The sequence below is a fragment of the Pelodiscus sinensis genome, chromosome 2 (assembly GCF_049634645.1).
Source record: "Pelodiscus sinensis isolate JC-2024 chromosome 2, ASM4963464v1, whole genome shotgun sequence".
In the NCBI taxonomy this organism is placed as follows: domain Eukaryota; kingdom Metazoa; phylum Chordata; order Testudines; family Trionychidae; genus Pelodiscus; species Pelodiscus sinensis.
Window position 1 is genome coordinate 57,706,807 of NC_134712.1, and position 18,126 is coordinate 57,724,932.

Here is an 18,126-nt window from a genome sequence, read left to right on the forward strand (position 1 = left end):
AAATTAATACAAACACCTGAAGTAATGAAAGTTTAACATGGGGAAAGTATAAAATAAATGGAATTTTATAACAAAATAAGCTGTAATATTTAACTCATTTTAAAACTTTGATTCTTAATGCAAATTAAACTTATGGAGAATTCTCATTCAGTGACATCACAATGCTGCAGAATCTGGGGACAAGTAATGAAAGTTTAACATGGGGAAAGTATCAAATAAATGGAATTTTATAACAAAATAAGCTGTAATATTTAACTCATTTTAAAACTTTGATTCTTAATGCAAATTAAACTTATGGAGAATTCTCATTCAGTGACATCTCAATGCTGCAGAATTTGGGACAATCTAATGGAATTTCAGTGGCTACAGATGTGGTTCATGTAAAAGATAATGCTAACATCCAGTCAGGGGAATCAATTTAGACTGACTGCCTTAATAGTACATGTAACAGAGAATGGACTGCCAAAGTCACATTTGATTTAAGGCCAAGCAAGAATTCTTACAGTTTAATTTTAGAGATATTGTAACCTATATAATGGCACATTAAGGTCTGACAATAGATACTGTAACAACAGAGCTAAGTAGTATAGCATTGATGAAAAAGCAAAACAGGAGGACAAAAAGGAGTAGGCGATTAACACCCATTTTTAAGTTAAAGGACCTACCTAGCACATATCATTAGAACTGACAATACCAACCCCACTGGAAAAGTCTACTGGTTTAAGCCTTTTAAAAAAAGTAGTATAAGTCACTTTTCTTTGAGAACATCACCACCATATCAAATGTAATTTTGCACATAAACATAAATACTGCTAAATACAGAGGCATAAACTCACCAATGAAAGCACTGTCAGATTCCAATTGTGAATTTTTCAAGAATTCATTGGATTCATTTCTGAACTACAAAAGTAAAACAGAAGACACTCAGTTCAGCTGTACTAGTGTCTGAGTGATTATTTTTTTCTGGGATTTTTGCTTGCTGGTTTGTTTATAAGTATTCAAGTGGTTGTGAAAAGTGCCAGATTGACAAAGCTGAAAATTAGAGAAACAAGGTGGGTGAGGTAATGTATTTTATTGGACCAGCTTTTGTTGGTAGGAGGGACAAGCTTTTGAGCTACACAGAGCTCTTCTTTAGGTCTGGGAAAGGTACTAAGAGTGTCACAGCTAAATACGAGGTTGAACAAACAGCTTGGTTCTCAAACTTTTGTATTCGTGACCCCTTTCACACAGCAAGCCTTTGAGTATGACCTCCCCTTATAAATTAAAAACTCAATTTTTATATTAAACACTCCTATAAATGCTGGAGGCAAAGAAGGACTTGAGGGTGGCGGCAGCTTACAGCTCATGTCCCCCATGTAACTTTGAGATCCCCCCCAAAGGGTCCCAACTTAAAAACTCTTAAGTAGTTAGCCCATATACAAAGGGGCCATTAATGGTGAAGTGGCCCATGAAGGTCCCTGTGGTCAGAGTGATGCATTGGGGCCACGAGGGATTGCAAGCCCTCCAAACACCATAGGTGGGAGGGGCCAGCCAACAGCCAGCAGGAGGGTTAGTGTGGGGGGAGAAGGGGCTGGTACCTGTTGCAAAGGTCCGGCTTCCCTGCTCTCACCGGCAGCGGCAGAAGGAGAGCAAGGCAGCCCCAGCTTGCTCTTCTCTCCCCACCACCCCTGCACTCTCCAGCAGGAAACAGAACAATGCAGCAAGGGAATAAAAGAGGCTGGAGCTATGTTGCTTCACTTCCCCTGTTGCTGCCAGTGGGGGAAACTGGACCCCTGCTGCTGGGGGAAAAGACAGGGTGGGGGCAGAGAAAGGGCTGGGAGATGTGGAGCCTGGGGCAGAGTGGGGCTGTCCTGGCCTTTCTCCAGGCTGGGGGAGTCATGGGGCTAGTGGCCACTCTGAGTCCCCACTTATAAGACACCTCCACATGTAGTTACATGACAAAAACAGGGATTCATGGGTTACAGGCTTTTGTAGTAAGCAATAAATCCAGTGTCTTTATTAAGGGCAGATCTTCACATAAAATACGGCATTGTTGCAGCTGCACCAATGCAGCTGTACCTTTACAGCACTTAAATGAAGACATACCTACACTCATTGAAGAACTTCTCCTGTTGTCATACTTAATGCACCTCCCTGCGTTTATAGCAGGAGCTCTGTCTATGGCAGATTCAGGGCTACATAACTATGTCACTCGGAATGTGATAAATCCACAATCCTGAGTGAGATCATTATACTGAGATAAGCCCAAAACAATTTGTAGCATCTAGCAAATTTAAGCTCTCAAGCGCATCTTTTGAATGTTGTCTAGGTTCTTTTGAGGATGGAGTCAAAGTCATCTATGAAATGATTGCTTTGTTAAAAGTGTTCTCCTACAGATGATATTTTTTTTTTTGTCATTTTCTGTGTAAGTTCATTCAAGAGTGTAGTGATTTTCTGGTTTCACCCTCATAGTTATTGCACTAGAAACCCGCACAACCCTTTTTAAAGATAAGCCTGGGAGCTTAAATTCTTAACTTTGTTAGACACTAAAAATCATGATCTTAATAAAGACATGGATTTATGTCTTATTACAATAATTTGTACCCCACTAGCCTCCCTTTTTGTCCTGTGAATACAGGATTAAAAGTCCACTTCACCTTGAATGGTTCCTTAAAATATATGCTAACTACTTACGCTAAACTATTTGTTTGATCTTCTATTCAGCTCTGACACTCTCAGGATCTTTCCCAGATGTGAAAAGCTCTGTGTACTCAAAAGCATGTCTCTCTCTTCAGCAAAAGTTGGTCCAATAAAAGATATTACCTCATTCTCCTTGTCCCTCCAATATCCTGGGACTGACACAGCTAGAACAACACTGCACAACACTGACAATTTACAGTGTTCATAATACAGTGCAATGCTCTGCAATATGCAAGATAGCAATATGCTTTCCCTAACAATTCAAACTTTGGCCATTTTCCACAACAATCCTTGCTACTAAAACTGTCTACATGGGTGTCAGTTGTGACTATGCTTTGTGTAACATGGACCCATGTCCATTAGAAACTAAACCCAGACTAGCAATTTACTTCAAATAAGATACTGGATAACCTTGTCACTTTTGGACTGTATTCAAAATAGCAATCTAAACAGGAAAGATTCAAAAACCTTTATTAATCCCATGACTTCAAGTCCTTCATATTACACAGTTCTAAAATTGTACTCCTATGCAACTGAAACATAGCTTACTATTTGTTATCATACTTTACTACATAATTTAAAGTCTCCGAGGGTTAGCAGTGTTAGTCTGTAACTTTAAAAACAAATCAACAAGTAGCCCTGTGACACCTCAGAGAGAGAGAGTATCCTGAGCTTTTTGGGGGAAAACCCACTTTTCAGACGGTATACTTGTTGGTCTCTGAGGTGCCACAGGACTGCTTGTTGATTTGTTTTTAAACAGACTTTAAAAGGTTGAACTTATAATCAACAATATGGTTGCAACAATTTATTACAGAATTGATTTTGTAAAGGGATTTCTCTGTGTTGAAATTCACTATAATTTCTACCAATTTTGAGTTCAAAGAGGAAAGAGATGATGGGAACCTAATAATTTACTACAAATCAACATTCCAAATGAGAATTTCAGGTATCTTTTTATAACCAAAGTTTACTAACATTATGCTGAAGGTACAACCACCCTGTTATCTATGTATCACAAGGCAGTACAACAATCTGAGTACTGTAATCATTTAAGTGAAATCCTACACACCTGATTCCTCACTCTACTTGTTGTGGCCAGTGTGAATTAGTGGAGAATTTTAATTTGCTAGCACTTGATTCATTTCTTTTCACTGAGCTGGGGAATAAGCTTTATAGCTTCTGTATATCTTATTGGAAAATGGTGCCTGATTTTTTACTGCCTTGTACCTTGTTTAGTAATATATATCAGTGTAAAGTACTTCCGAATTAGCATTCTCTAACTCACACCGGGTACATCATTCTACTCCTAACTTTTCATAGTTGTATGAGACTATACAGGGTGCAAGGCACTGAAGAATCCAGCCAAATGTATTAATCAAGATTGACAGCAATGGAACTTATTTCTTGCCTCAGCAAAGAGACCTGAATAAAGTATTGTATCTGATGAACCTCTAGCTTACCAGTCAAACGATGGCAAACTTAGTTAAATGTAGGGGGTTTTTATTTTACCGGTACTCTAATATACATTCAGTCCAAAATTAACATCTTTACAAGCCACCATACTCTGCACACATGAACAAATGAAAACAGCATACTGGCGAGAAGAGGGAAGGGGAGCTCAGTTTCTTCTTACCAGTCCCATGTTTGATGGATTAAAGTCTGGAACAGAATCATCATGGTATATAGTAGCCATCCCAGCCCAAAGAGGGGAAAAAAGTAATGAACATAAATACTGGTTATAAAAGAACATATAAAACATTTTAGCAGAATATTGTTACATAAATATAGATAGCACAATGAATCACTCCTTATTAAAATATTCTCTTTAAAGTCATATTCACTATATTAATATATAAACTGGGACTATTTTGATGCAAACTTTATTAAAGCTGTCTTACTATTATTTTAAGTGTAACTAGTTGCATCTAAAATTCAAACTGTTATTGAAATCAGGTAGTGTTGCAAATACTCAGTATTCCCCCACTTACATATTCATAAGTCTCACCCAATGAAGAATAAAATGTAATATATTTGCTTATCAGAACTACATTTCTAAGTGGCAAAAATAACTAATACCAACTAGATTATTCCTTAGCTTTGTGCAAGACATCTGTTGAATTTAAATACGCTACATGGGTTATTATAGGAAGATCTAGATTATCCAGTTTTTGTACTTACTAACAAAACCTTTAAGCATATTCAAGGTTAATCTGATAATATTGGTATTAAAAGTATCAATTTCTGAAAGCACACATCCTTTCTGCCACAGAACTCTTTGTTTGGTAACCAAAGAGCAGATTTACACTGGGTTCCTCAGAGCACATTCTGACAACCCTGGCAGTAAAAATGTGACCTTCCTATTACAGAGCATCAAAATGGACAATATGAAAAGTAACTAACATTTGGGGAGGCAGCTTAGCGTAGAAAATAAGGCAACTGAACCAGGATCAAGAAATGTGCTCTCTGACCCAAGGCTAGTCCCTCCACCTCTCTACAGGTCTGTAATCTCTCCCATCCTTTTGCCTGGCTGCTGTATTTAAAGTAGGGATGTGAACAGGTAACTGGATTACCTGGTAAGCATCACTCTAACTGGGTGATACTTGCCAAGTACCAGTTAACTGATATCTGGGAGCAGCTCCCCACTTGCAGCTCACTAAAGGGCTGCTTCAGTCCCACAGGGGGGCCAGAAGCAGGAGATGGATCCCCACCCTGCAATGGGCTGCTAGCTCTTGCTGCCAGCCACCCCATGCATGGCAGGCCAGGAGCAGAAGCCATTCCCTGCTTTACTCTACACTGATTAGGCCTCAGTTGGAGTACTGTATCCAGTTCTGGGCACCACATTTCAAAAAAGATGTGGAGAAACTGGAGAAGGTCCAGAGAAGAGCAATAAAAATTATTAAAGATCTACAAAACATGACCTATGAGGGAAGACTGAAAGACTGCAGCGCCTGACCCCAGTACATCACCTGACTGGAAGTCAGGAGGTGTGGCCAGAACTATATAAGGCCAGCCTAAAAGGCCAGTCAGGCTCTAGCTGCCAGAGGACCCAGAAGCCCCCCTCTGCGCTCTCAAGCTGTGAGTTGGACTTTAAGGAAACGGAGGACTGGCCTGGATTACAGGGCCCACAGTTGGACTATGGCCTAGAGGGACTGTTCACCTTGCCAGAGGTTCTAGCACTGCCCAGACCAGAGGGCTTGCACTGGAGTAAGGTACATGTTGAGGGGGAGAAGGAAGGAGCCCAGGGACAGTAAACAGTAGTGTCCGCTGCAGTCTGTAGTGCAGCTTTTGTCACTAGCCTCCCCTTACGTAAGAGACCCTGTTCCCCATGGAAAATTGGCTCTGTCCTCCGTGGGAAGCTTATATCTGAAGTCCACAAGCCTGGAATAGTTATTTAAGTTGTATTTCATTAACAAAGCTTAATAGTTACACAAAACTGCAGGCCACAGGTGGTCTATTTCTTAGAGCCTTTATCTGTATTAATGACCCTTTCATAATACAACCAAGCTTTTTCTGTGCCCACCTGTACCACCAGTGAGTTGGAGGCAAGATGTGAAAATTAAAAATTCAGCTTGTTTGGCAAAAACAAAATACTGCTTCTCAGTTCTTTTTGGTGTCAGAGAACAGGATGCTAGAATGTGCCATACCACTCTGGGTACTTCTTGTATGGCCTTATTTATAAGAAGGGCTACTTAATTTGGCTTGTGTGGTTGCAAGATGTCAGGAGCCAGTGCTGATGGTTCCGATCACAACTAATGGGATCTGTAGGCCACTGGCAACTCTAACAGTTTCTGGTGCTGCTGGTGCTCATCTGGCAAAGAAAGCCAAGAAGAAATTACCTCATCATTTGAGGATGAGGAAAAGGCAACCATCAGAAACATGAGTGAGTGGTTCTGGCTCCTGCTCCTTGTAAACTGATGAAACTCTTTGACAACAGGAAGAGGAGTGGTATAACTCCTGAAAAGGGCTGAAACACATACTATAAGCATCCCATAGTTCCCAATAAGCCCAGAAAGAAAGCTTGATTGGTTGTGGAGGACCCCAAGGGAACCAGCTAGGAAACTGAGGGGATCATACCTGGAGAAATGGCAAGTGTAACCCCTCAGCTGTCTGTTGGGAGATACTGGTGCAGCTATCTTCTCTGACTCATCTGAGTCAGAGAACTGTTTCATTGGTAGCAGCAGTGCTCCATTGGTACCAGGGCACTCCTGCAAGATGGCTGGAGATGGAATTGCTACTTGGACACTGATACAGATTTCTGCTCTGGAACAAGGTAATTCCTCAGCAGGGCAAGATTGGAAAAAAGTGGAGACTGTGGATAAAGGTGTTCTGAACATGTCTGTATATGCTGGTTTCTGAGGGGTTCCAGCAGTCAAATCTGAAGGATCTAGTGCATCTGCAGTAGCTAGTTTTTAGACAAATGAGGTGATACTGATGAAGAGTCTAGAGCAGCACTCATAGAACAGTTACTGTCTCTCTTTACATTTGAGTACCAAAATGACTAACGGAACCAGTGGATTTTTTTTGTATGTTGCTCTCCAATTTGGGGATCTTTGGTGAAGCCAGTTCCTTAGGTTCCATTTGCAATCTCTCATCCAATTTGGACAGATTTGGGGAGGAAATACATTTTCATGGGCAGTTTCCTTGTGCCAGTGAGAAGGCCCTCTATTCCCATGGAGAGCCCTAAAAGAAGAATCATTGGGCTTAAATGTTTAAGGCACCACACACCAATGCTCATATCTGGAGGGACACGGCTGATCATTTGACGCCAATGATGGGGTGTCTCCCAGGCCCAGATCAGAGAGGGGCTTCATAGCCTTCTCCTCATTATAGACAAAGCTCCCAGGTGTCCGAGTTCTGAGTGAGAAGGAGCAACACATACTGCACTCTACAGAGATGTTCACTTCACCCAGACCCGTACAGGCACTGATGATGTTCATCACCGATGGGAAAAAGCAAAAACAGGAGACACAATTCTGGAATTCTAGACATAGTTCGGGCACTGAGGATAGCGTCACTAACCAGAGGAAAAGAAATACTCTGCCAAATATAAACTTTAGCTACTAATGACTAAGCTAAAAATATAGTACAATTTATAAATATATTCTTTCCTTGCATACAGAGGTGAGAGTTGGTCGGTGAGGGCCAGTGCAGCACACCTGTAAGAACTGGTCACTGGTGTTGATCTACACACAGCTAACTTTTTAGTCCCCCTGCCAGTGGCCCTGCTGTGGCAATGATTCATTGCCCCCTTTGAGCAAAAGGCGCATCAATATTAAAGCCAAACCCTACTGGCAGGGCTGCCAACAGAGGGAAGCAAAAGGGGTAGCTTCCCACAGGTCCAGCAATTTCAAAGGGCCTGGGGCTCCCAGCAGCAACCAGGAGCAGGGGTCTTTCAAATCTCTGCCAGAGCACTGGGGACCCTGGCTTCTACCACTGCAGCCCTAGGGCTTCCAACTGCCAGCCATGAAGGACTGGTTGGTGTGGGAGTCTACCTTGAAGCCTGTGCCCTTCCACCTGAGGCCTCACCCCTTCCAGAGCCCAGAGCCACCACCCTCCCACTCAGAACGCCAGGCCCAGTACAGAGCAGCACCCTGGTAAATCCCGACATGTGCTTTCACCCCTGCTTGCAAGTTATACAACAGCATGAACAAAGACACAATTCCAACCAAAACCATGTGGCGAAGAGACCACACTTACACTCTCGCTTGGCATTGACCACACTGCCTCTTACACTCTCACTTGGGAACACAAAGAGAGCAGCAGCACGTGTCAACCACAGACATTGCTTTGAATAATTTTCAGATTCATGTGCACCATACATATAGGAAATGGCCACTCAAGGAAAATCAATATGTTTAGTTATACAAAAATTGTAAATACTTAGTATTCTTCCTCTATCCTGTTATTGTTTAAATTGTCACAGACAGACAAGTTCCTGAGACAGGAATCCGGTCTATCTATGAATCTGTACACCACCTAGCACAACAAGGCTCTGATCTTGATCCATTCTCCTCTGGGCACTAACATAATATACATAATAAGGATTATGTTTACAGCCTTAAACCTACCTCTTACACCAATCTTTTCATTAAAATCAGTGCCTACAGTTTCCATTAACAAGTGCAAATAAAATATAAACATTAAATTAAAATATGCTAATCATATAGCTCAAACAAAAAAGTCCATGTCCAAGTTAATTCAGAACCTTGAATTAGCATTCATATGGAAAGTTAACCTGCCAAGACGTGGCAGAGGACTCGGATTAATATATGTATTGTAATGAAGATGACTTCCACTTCTATAATATTACAATTTTTGTTTTCCTTTCCCTCTCTTCATGAATTAAATAAATGTGTTTTACTTACCTTAAATTAATTGGTGAATTAAAAAAAAAGATGTGAGCTAGCCACTCTCAATATTTTATTAATCATTAGGATTAAACAAGCTTCAAGGCTTTAAAATCTATCTATCTAAAGTGAACAGTGTCTATATAAAAGAACCAAATGGAACATGCAAGTAATTGGGCAACTTGGAATTAATGTTCATAAAGCCTGGTTAAGTGAATGAAAGAAACATAAAATATATGTTGTACTATCAACTTCTCAAATATCAGAAAGCCAGAAAACAGTAATTTAATGTTAAATTTAAAAAAGAATGAAACTTGTCCATCACTTCCATATCTCCCCCACAGGAGCATCTTCTAATAAAATGTATTTACTATATCACATCTGGTTCATTATTTATAAAAGCAAGTACTTTGGAGGTCCAACCATATATGGGAAATTTGAAACAGGCCACAAAAATCAAATTAAAGCCATGAGAATCCTTGTATAAACCTATCCGTTAATTAAGACAAGACAGTTTATCTGGAGAAATGGTCTGAGGTAAATTGGATGAAATTCAATGAGGACAAATGTCAACGACTCCACTTAGGAAGAAACGAACAGTTTCACACATACAAAATGGGAAATTACTTTCTAGGAAGAAGCATGGCAGAAAGGGATCTAGGGGTAAAAATGGACCACAAGCTAAATATGAGTCACAGTGTGACACTGCAGCAAAAAAAGCAAACATCATTCTGGGATGTAATAACAGGAGTCTTGTAAGCAAGACATAATAGGTAGTTCTTCCGTTCTACTAATTACGTGTCCATTGGAGTACTGTGCCCAATTCTGGGTGCCACAAAACAAGTGGAGAAATTGGAGAAGGTTCAGAGAAGAGCAATAAAAATTATTAAAGGTCTAGAAAACATGACCTATGAAATAAGATTGAAAGTATTGGGTTTGTTTTGTACTGAAAAGAGAAGAGAGAGAGGGGCACAACAGCAGCCTTCAGGTACTTAAAAGGGTATCACAAGGAGGAGGGAGAAAAATTATTCTCCTTAATCTCTGGTAAAACATGAAGCAATGGGCTTAAATTGCAGCAAGGGAGGTTTAGGTAGGACATTAAAAAAACTTCCTAACTGTCAAGGTGGATAAACACTGGAATAAATTGCCTAGGGAGGTTATGGAATCTCCAACATAGGAAATATGTAAGAGCAGGTTAGACAAACATCTGTCAAGGACGATCTATATCAGGGTTACTCAACATGAAGCATGCGGCCCGTCAGTGTGGAAGAAGCTATTTGCATATATTTGCATGTATATGCAATCACACTTAAGTTGCAACCCTCAGCATGTGCTGTGACTATCATTGTGGCCCCTGGGTCTTCCAAAGTTGAGTAGCCCTGATCTAGATGGTGCTTGGTCCTGCCATGAGTGCAAGCAACTGGGTGTGATGACCTTTAGAGGTCCCTTCCAGTTCTACTATTCTATGATTCTATGATAAAAGACATAGTTTTATGTATTTTTATCAAATGAATAATACCCTTGAAAGGAACAAGATTGACAGCACTGAAAGGTAAAGTCCTCTATGCAGTCACATAACAAAATAATACATCATGTGACAATACTAACTTTCCCATACTACATTCCTAATGTTTCAACCTGGACTTCCACTGAATATGATGCCTAATCCTAATTTTGATTTAGAGACATGGCCATTTTAAACTGGATGAAGACCACCAACTCATTTCACACAAGCCAGTGAATAACACTACTAAGCTAGTCCAGTATGGTGTGACATGAAAAGTTCTGTACAGGCAGTCCCCAGGTTACGTCAGTCCAACTTAAGTCAGACCCCTAGTTATGAACTGGGGAGGGAGGCCCGCTAGTTTGGGGTGCCTCCCCCACTATCACCACCTCCAGCGGCGCGGGGGGCGCTTCCCCCCAGCAGACCAGGGAGACACGGAGCTAGCGCCCCACCCCAGCAGACCAGGGAGACGCGGAGCGGCTTTTCTCACCGCAGAGGATGCGGGCGGTGGGACCGCCGAGACGCACTGCGATCCCACCGCCCGCGTCCTCCACGGCGAGAAAAGCCGCTCCGCGTTTCCCTGGTCTGCTGGGGGGGGAGGGCGCAGCTAGTGTGTCCCCCCCCCCCCCCCCAGCAGACCAGGCTTTTCTCACTGACGCCTGGGGTAGAGCAGCTGGGGGGCTGCTGGGTTGGTCCCACAGCTCCGAGGTGCGGCGCTACTGGACCAACGCAGCAGCACCCCAGCTGCTGTGTCCCAGGCGTCCAGATTCAGCCGCTGTTGAAACTTGATCAGCAGCTGCTTCCAGGAAGCCCGGGCAGAGCAGCTCTGCCTCGGGCTTCCTGTAGTCAGCCGCTGGTCAGTTTCAGCAGCGGCTGACTTGGGAACACCTGGGGCAGAGCAGCTGGGGTGCTGCCAGGTTGGTCCAGTAGCGCCGAGGAGCGGCGCTGCGGGACCAACCCAGCAGCACCCCAGCTACTCTGCCCCAGGCGTGTCCGATTCAGCCGCTGCTGGTCAGTTTCAACAGCGGCTGAATCTGGATGCCAGTTCCGACTTACATACAAATTCAACTTAATAACAAACCTACGGTCCCTATCTTGTATGTAACGCGGGGACTGCCTGTATTCTGTTATTCAAATCCCAAGACTTAGTCCCCATATACTTTTCTTTAAGAAATTTTGTCTTTTTGCACAGTTTGTGCTTTTGAAAACTATATAACAGAGCCTTCTCCTCCCAGTAAGCCACTTTGCTTCCTTAAATACACACTTGTAAAATGCTCTACATCTGACAGAGCTGGAAGAAGTCTCAGTCCCATGTTCTAATCATTAGACAATACTGCCTTCCTTCTGTATGTATCAACAGAAGAGGGAAAATGTCTCTTTATGGACACATACTTTGACATCCTTTTTTAAAAAATCTTCTCTCTGAATACATTCTTCCCATGGTTAAATTATTGTACAGACAAAGCCTATAACTGCAAAAGCTTAGAGAAAATATTTCTCTATTTTTCAACATATTTAATTCTTACTTCCAAACACCATGGGACTACTCAGTTTCACTGTTGTTCTGGAGAGTCTCTCTCTCCCCCTAGAGCGATCCAAAATTTTTCAACAAATTGTTTTCCTAAAAAAATGCACTTTTTAGGGCCCAAAACTGTTAGCCAATTCAGGCTAAATTTGACAATTTAGTTTCAAGTTAAAAAACACTCAAAAAAGAATGGAAACATTGTGTGGATTGGGCTTCCCAAATTTGAAAGCAAAACATTGTTTCTGATCAATCTGAGCATCCAGAAAAGCACAACTGAATCTGAAACAACTTTTTTTTCAAATTCACCAAAATGCTTACTGTTATTTTTTTCAGTTTTGGTTCAAATCAAAGGGGGTGGGGAATGGTTAGGTGGGGAGAGAGGTTAATTTGGGTATGGGTGATTCTTCAGTTTGTGCCATGAATTGAAAATCCATTATTAACTCAGCTCTATTGTTTGTATGACCACTTTCACACAGCAACAAGAGAAAGGAAAACAATTAAAAACAGGGAAAAGATTGCATCAGTTATGGGCAAATAGTATTTGAAACTATTTTTGTCTTGTTAGTTTCTAAATTTAGGATGCCACTAACATTTAAAATGTTTCTCTCGCATAAAAAAACTAGGAAACTACAGTAATAAATGTATATGTTAAGAAGAGTTGCATCATAGTCCACATAATATTTTTTATCTGTTGTTCCTACAGTAACATTAGTAGAATGTCTAGCATTAAAGTAAAAATAGGCTGGTCTTTGCCTGTAGAGCCAATAGCAGTATAATTTTCATACTATTAAAAAAAAAAGTCATTGTTTTTCTTGTGAATGAGACAATAAGAAAAGTGTCTGCTCCATTTTCACTAGAGAAAAAGAAATTAAATTAAATTCCAAGGAAGGTTAATTGGAAAAATAAAAAAGAAAAGGTAAAGAACACATTTCCCTTGCCCAATACTAGAGTATGAAGTGACATAAAAGACTATAAGTAAGTGTAAAATAAAAGCTGGAAAATGAAAGTCACAAGACAAAGGAGGGTAACGAATTGATGGGCTGGAGAAGTGACCTTACAAGGACTATGACACAGTTTAACAATGAAGAGATTTCACAATCTAAACTGACTTGGAAATGGAAACATCTGGCTTTGTTTAGATTAATGTTAATTTTTCATTCAGAATTGACAAGAGATGAAATCGGCAATCTGTACTGAGATTAATGGAATGAGTCAAAATGGTCTTTCATACCTGGCAAAGCACACTCCTCTAAATAAATCAAAGCCTTCTCAAAGGCAATGTGGCCGGTCAATCAGAAACAATCTGATTGGGAAAACTTTACAGTTTAGAAGGTTCCTGCCCCCAATTCAAGGTAGTAAGTTTTATGTGCATTTTATATATTATATATAAACGTTATCGTATACATAAATACCAGAAAAGCCTGTGACACAAACAAAAAACCCAAGAAATATTTATCGTTTTCCTCATTTGATGAGATTGGTTTTCATTAGGGATGTCAACATGTAGTCATGTATCAGAGGCAGTGCGAGAGGGGAAGGCAGGAGGTTTTAAGCCAGCTCCCCATGTGCTCCAGATCCCGTGGAACCATCTGCCCTTCCTCCATGCTGCAGCCTCTGATAAAGAGACAGCAGCATGGAAGGTGAGGGGGGCAGGTGGGAGTTGGCACATGTGGGAAGCCGGCTTTCCACGCATGCCGGGTCCACTGAGCCGCCTGCCTCCTCCCCCGCCGCTGCCTCTACACAGAGGAAACAGCACTAGGGGAGGGCAGGGAAGGCCACTCTGTGGGATGCCGGCACAGACTCTGTCCACAAGGAGCTTGCCCCCCCCCCCCCACAGATAGGGGCTGCTGCCACCCTGTGCTGCAGAACCAGGTACAGAGCCCTATACCCCAGAGGATCTGCAGGGTCTCTGACCTGCCCATGACCGCAGAGAACCCCAAGCACCTCTGGGCCATCCTCTGACCCAGAGTGCCCAAGATTTAGTCGGGGATATATAGTACAAGTCATGGACAGGTCATAGGTCATGATTTTTTGTTTAATGCCCATGACTAATCCAGGACTTTTACTAAAAATACCCTTGACTAAAATTGTGGCTATACGGAGAGAAATGAATTTAAATAATATTAACCAATTAAAATATACAACAAAGAGAAACAACATTTAGCTGTCAAAGAATTTGACAGTGATTATATTAGGATGACCTCCATCTAATCTACTGTAAGCAGCATCCATTTTGGCATTTCAAGTGAATGCAGATTTGGTATAGATGCGGAATTTGAGAGAATACAACTTGCTTTCCAGGTAAGGTTGTCTTTACCATTTCACAAAGGCTATAGCTGCAAAACTACCACCATGCAGGAAATAAAGCCTATACTAAATCAATCTTTCCAGCTTTATGTATCTATCTATCTTAGGGCATTCTATAGTGCCCACTAGTGTAGTATTTAGGTTCTTCCCAAGTCTATTCAATCTGTATATTGAAGCTTCTCATGGACTTAAGTCTTTTGCTCTTCTCCTTTCCCTGTTAGAAGAAGGTCTGATCAGGATCTATTTTGTTTTTGTCTAGATCTCATTCTTTCTTCTTCCCAATTAACCAAGTTTGAGACAGCTTTTCCAGCAGAAGGAGGAGGATTTTGCAACACTGCCTGAAAGTGGCCAGACCCTGAATTCCATAGCTAAAATCTCTCACAGTACATTCTGACTTCAGTTCTCATGTGCTTTGTCAATTGCACTGTTGCAAAAAAGATGAGATGAGCAGTTTTAGAGCATTATGGAATGCAGAAGTGAACATTATGAAACTGCATCCTAACCCACTGATGGCTTTGAACGCAAGAACCAAGATATTGAAATAATAGAGGGCTGGTTCAAAGATGTTTTGTATGTTTGCACTTAGAAAATGAAGGTTGAAAGGTTTATTTACCAAACAAGAAACAGACAAATCCTCCATTGATTTTCAATAGGGTTATGACAATTTACACCAGCTGAGGGTCTGCCCCACAGTTTTCAGCACTCCAAAAGGGGACCTGCAGTGTAAAGCTATATCAATTGCTAATTCTGACACAGGGCTTCTATGGCAATGGCTAGTTTTGAGATTGAAAATAACAGAACTTTCTCAGCATACTTATCAGCAGGGCTCAACAAATACACTTGCCTGCTCGCCTATGGCGAGTAGATTTTGCCAGACGGCGAATGCAGGGGCAGACTGGCCCGGTGGGCCGTTGTAACAGGATGATTGAAGCCTGATGACTACGGGCGGCGCGGCCCCATCCGATCCGCTGGCCAGCGGAGGAGCAGAGCCTTGTCAGGGAGGGGGAACTGAGGCGGTTCTCAGTGCCAGGCTGCCACGTATAGCTGTGGCGCAAGGAGGCGGGATGCCGGCAGGCGATTTTAAAGGGCTGCGGCAGCTCAGCTCTGGCTGCATGTCCCCAGCAGCTGGCTGCGGCGCAGCCAGGCCCCACCCCGCCGGCTCCAGTCCTGCCATGGCCCCAGCCCCCTCGCCGGCGAGAGACCACTCCTGGCCGACCGCCCGGCTCGATGCGCCCGCCCCATGCCCCATCTGGCTCCCGCCGCCCATTCCCCACGCCGCCCCTCCACCCTGTATCCCCTGCTCTCCCTCTGGCTCTGTGCCGCCCTTGCACCCCGAACCCTGCTCCCCCCAGCTCTGTGCTGCCCGCTCCCTGCAGTGCCCCAGACCCCGATCCCTCTGCCCCTCCCGTTCCCCGAGTCCCATTCCCCGTGCCTCCACCGCACCCCGCACACTGCTCCCCCCCACCCCGATCCCTGCGTCCCTCTGGCCTGTGCCTCCCATTCCCCATGCCATCTCTGACCCCTCTCTCCCCCCACTGTTCCCTGCACCCCTCTGGCTCTGTGCTGTCCCTGCACCCTGTTTCCCCTGTGGGTCAGGAGTGAGGGGTGCTTGTCCATTAGGTGGGGCTGGACAGGCCAGGGAAAAGGCTGCTGTGACCCAGCAGCGAGTGAAAGTGGGAGTTCACTTGAAGCGCCTTTGCCTTTATGGAAAAAAATGAATGAAAATGCTATTTGCTATTTATAGGGATAAAATGCTGGGACAAAAATGAACACAAACAAAAAAAAAACATTGCAAAATGCAAACGTGTAAAAGAAAACAAAAGGAGGGGGGAAATGTTTTACTTGGGGCAGCAAAAAACCTAGAGCTGTCTCTGGGGGAGGGGAAGGGGCTGGGCTGGGCTGGGCTGTGGGGAGAAGAGGGGAGGGGAAAAATATGGGGAAGGGTCTTGTGCTGAGGGGAGGAGGTCAGGAGAAGAAGAAGAAGAAAGGGGAAAGCACCAAGGGACAGGGGTGCAGGAGAGACAAATACCAGCGGGCCAAGTGGAGACAATGAGGAAAAGGGCAGGAGGGGAGGTGTCAGTGGGAGGGGAGAACAGGGTGATGCTGGGAGAGGAGAGGACAAGGGCACTGGTGCTAGAGGGGGGAGGAGAAGGTGCTGGGAGAAGGCTTGAAAGAAGGGGTGGGCATGAGGAAGGTGGAGATGGAGCAATGCATGTGTGAGGGCACAGGGTCATGAGGGGAATGGGGGCAGAGGGTGCTGAGGGGGTGGGTATCAGGGAAAAAGAGGGCAAATGGAGCAGGGGCAATGAGGGAAGGGGGAGGCATCAGGAGGATACAGGTGCCAGGAGATTCTGGGGGTGAAGCAGAAGGGCAGGCACCTGCAGGAGATGAACCAGCACCAGAGGAGAAAGGCAGAGCAGGTGTAGAGGGAGGTGTTAGGAGAGGGGATGAAGAGGGGTAGCTCACATGATCAGAGTGGGGCTACTGGAGGAGTGGGCACAGGGAGGAGAGAAGGGCTGACTGAGGGGGGCAGGTCTCAGGAGGGCTGAGGGCAGTGAGAAGGGCAGGAGTCAGGACAGCAGAGGAGAGTGAGGGCTTGGGGGGCAGCAGGCACCAGGGGAGCTGATGGAGCAATGGGAGGAAACATGGCAACAGAGGGAAAAGGTAGACATTTATAAGATATTTATTAATAACTTGGGTGATAGTAATTACTGTTCTTATTCTTATTAGGAATTTATGCCATTAAAAAAACGCTTTTGGGGGGGGGGGAGGGAGAGTGGCAAGTCCCTTTTTTGTCTGGCAAGTAGCGTTTTCTATAATTTGTCGAGCCCTGCTTATCAGCATACTTTTTCAAAAATAGGGGACTTGTTAGTAGCTAGACTAACTTCAGTGTAAATAATTCTTGGTTTCCAAACTACCTGTGATGGGTGTGGAAGTACAGTTGTCTTGCAGAACTGCTCTGCTAATGATTGAAAGCGGTTTTTAATCGCTTCCATCAAGCTCCTCTTCCACAATGGGAAATTATTTATGATTCCTTAGATTTTCTTTAAGAAACAGAAACTGACATAAACTTCTCCCATATTACTCCCAAAGAACCAAGATGAAGCATCCATTTAAGAATGAAAGTGCTGAAAGATACGTTGGCTTTTTCTTTATTATGTAGTACTAAAACATATAGAACTTCGACAGTAGCTTCGTCTTTCTGTTTTCCAAAAATCTACTATGAGCTTGCATACATTTTTTCAGAGGAAGCCAATAAGTTAAAGGAAATTTTAAATTATAACTGAGGATTATTACAGTTATAGCAAAAACAAAGATAATAAAAACACATCACATTCTCGAGTCACTTTTTTCTTACCTTCTGCAGCTCTCCTCATTTTCATTCTGTTAAGTTGCTTCTGCTGCTCTCTTAGCAATGCCTGCTGTTGAATATCTAAGGTTTGGTCATCTTTTGGAGGGTCAGGATACATATATTTCACATCTGTTCGTGTTTCTGAATCTGTTGCACAAATTGTGAATTTTAAATTTCATTGCATAATACTAGTTCAGAAACATTTACTTTAAAAATATGATCTACATGGATTTAAAAGCATGTAGGACTATCAAAATAATAATAATAATGGCAAACAGTAGATACAGTAAAACTACAATAGTCCGGCACTCCTGATAGTCCGGCATCAAAATGGCAAGAGCCTAGTGAGTGAGCTTCAGCAAAAAATGAGTCACAAGGTAACAGCGGCAGCAGCTGAACTGAGCAAAAAGGG

The 18,126-nt window shown here is 42.9% G+C and overlaps 1 protein-coding gene across 6 annotated transcripts in view; it reads right to left on the reverse strand.

Annotated features, from left to right (window-relative positions):
- CSPP1 (centrosome and spindle pole associated protein 1) overlaps positions 1-18,126 on the reverse strand; it is a 174,670-nt gene that overhangs the window by 26,023 nt on the left and 130,521 nt on the right. For all 6 annotated transcript variants that reach the window (XM_075920580.1, XM_075920579.1, XM_075920582.1 and 3 more), the window contains 3 exons: positions 17,721-17,861; positions 4,313-4,338; positions 837-900 (listed from right to left, as the gene is read on the reverse strand). In XM_075920580.1, coding sequence (XP_075776695.1) covers positions 837-900; positions 4,313-4,338; positions 17,721-17,861 — 231 coding nt within the window. The remainder of the gene's footprint in view (positions 1-836; positions 901-4,312; positions 4,339-17,720; positions 17,862-18,126) is intronic.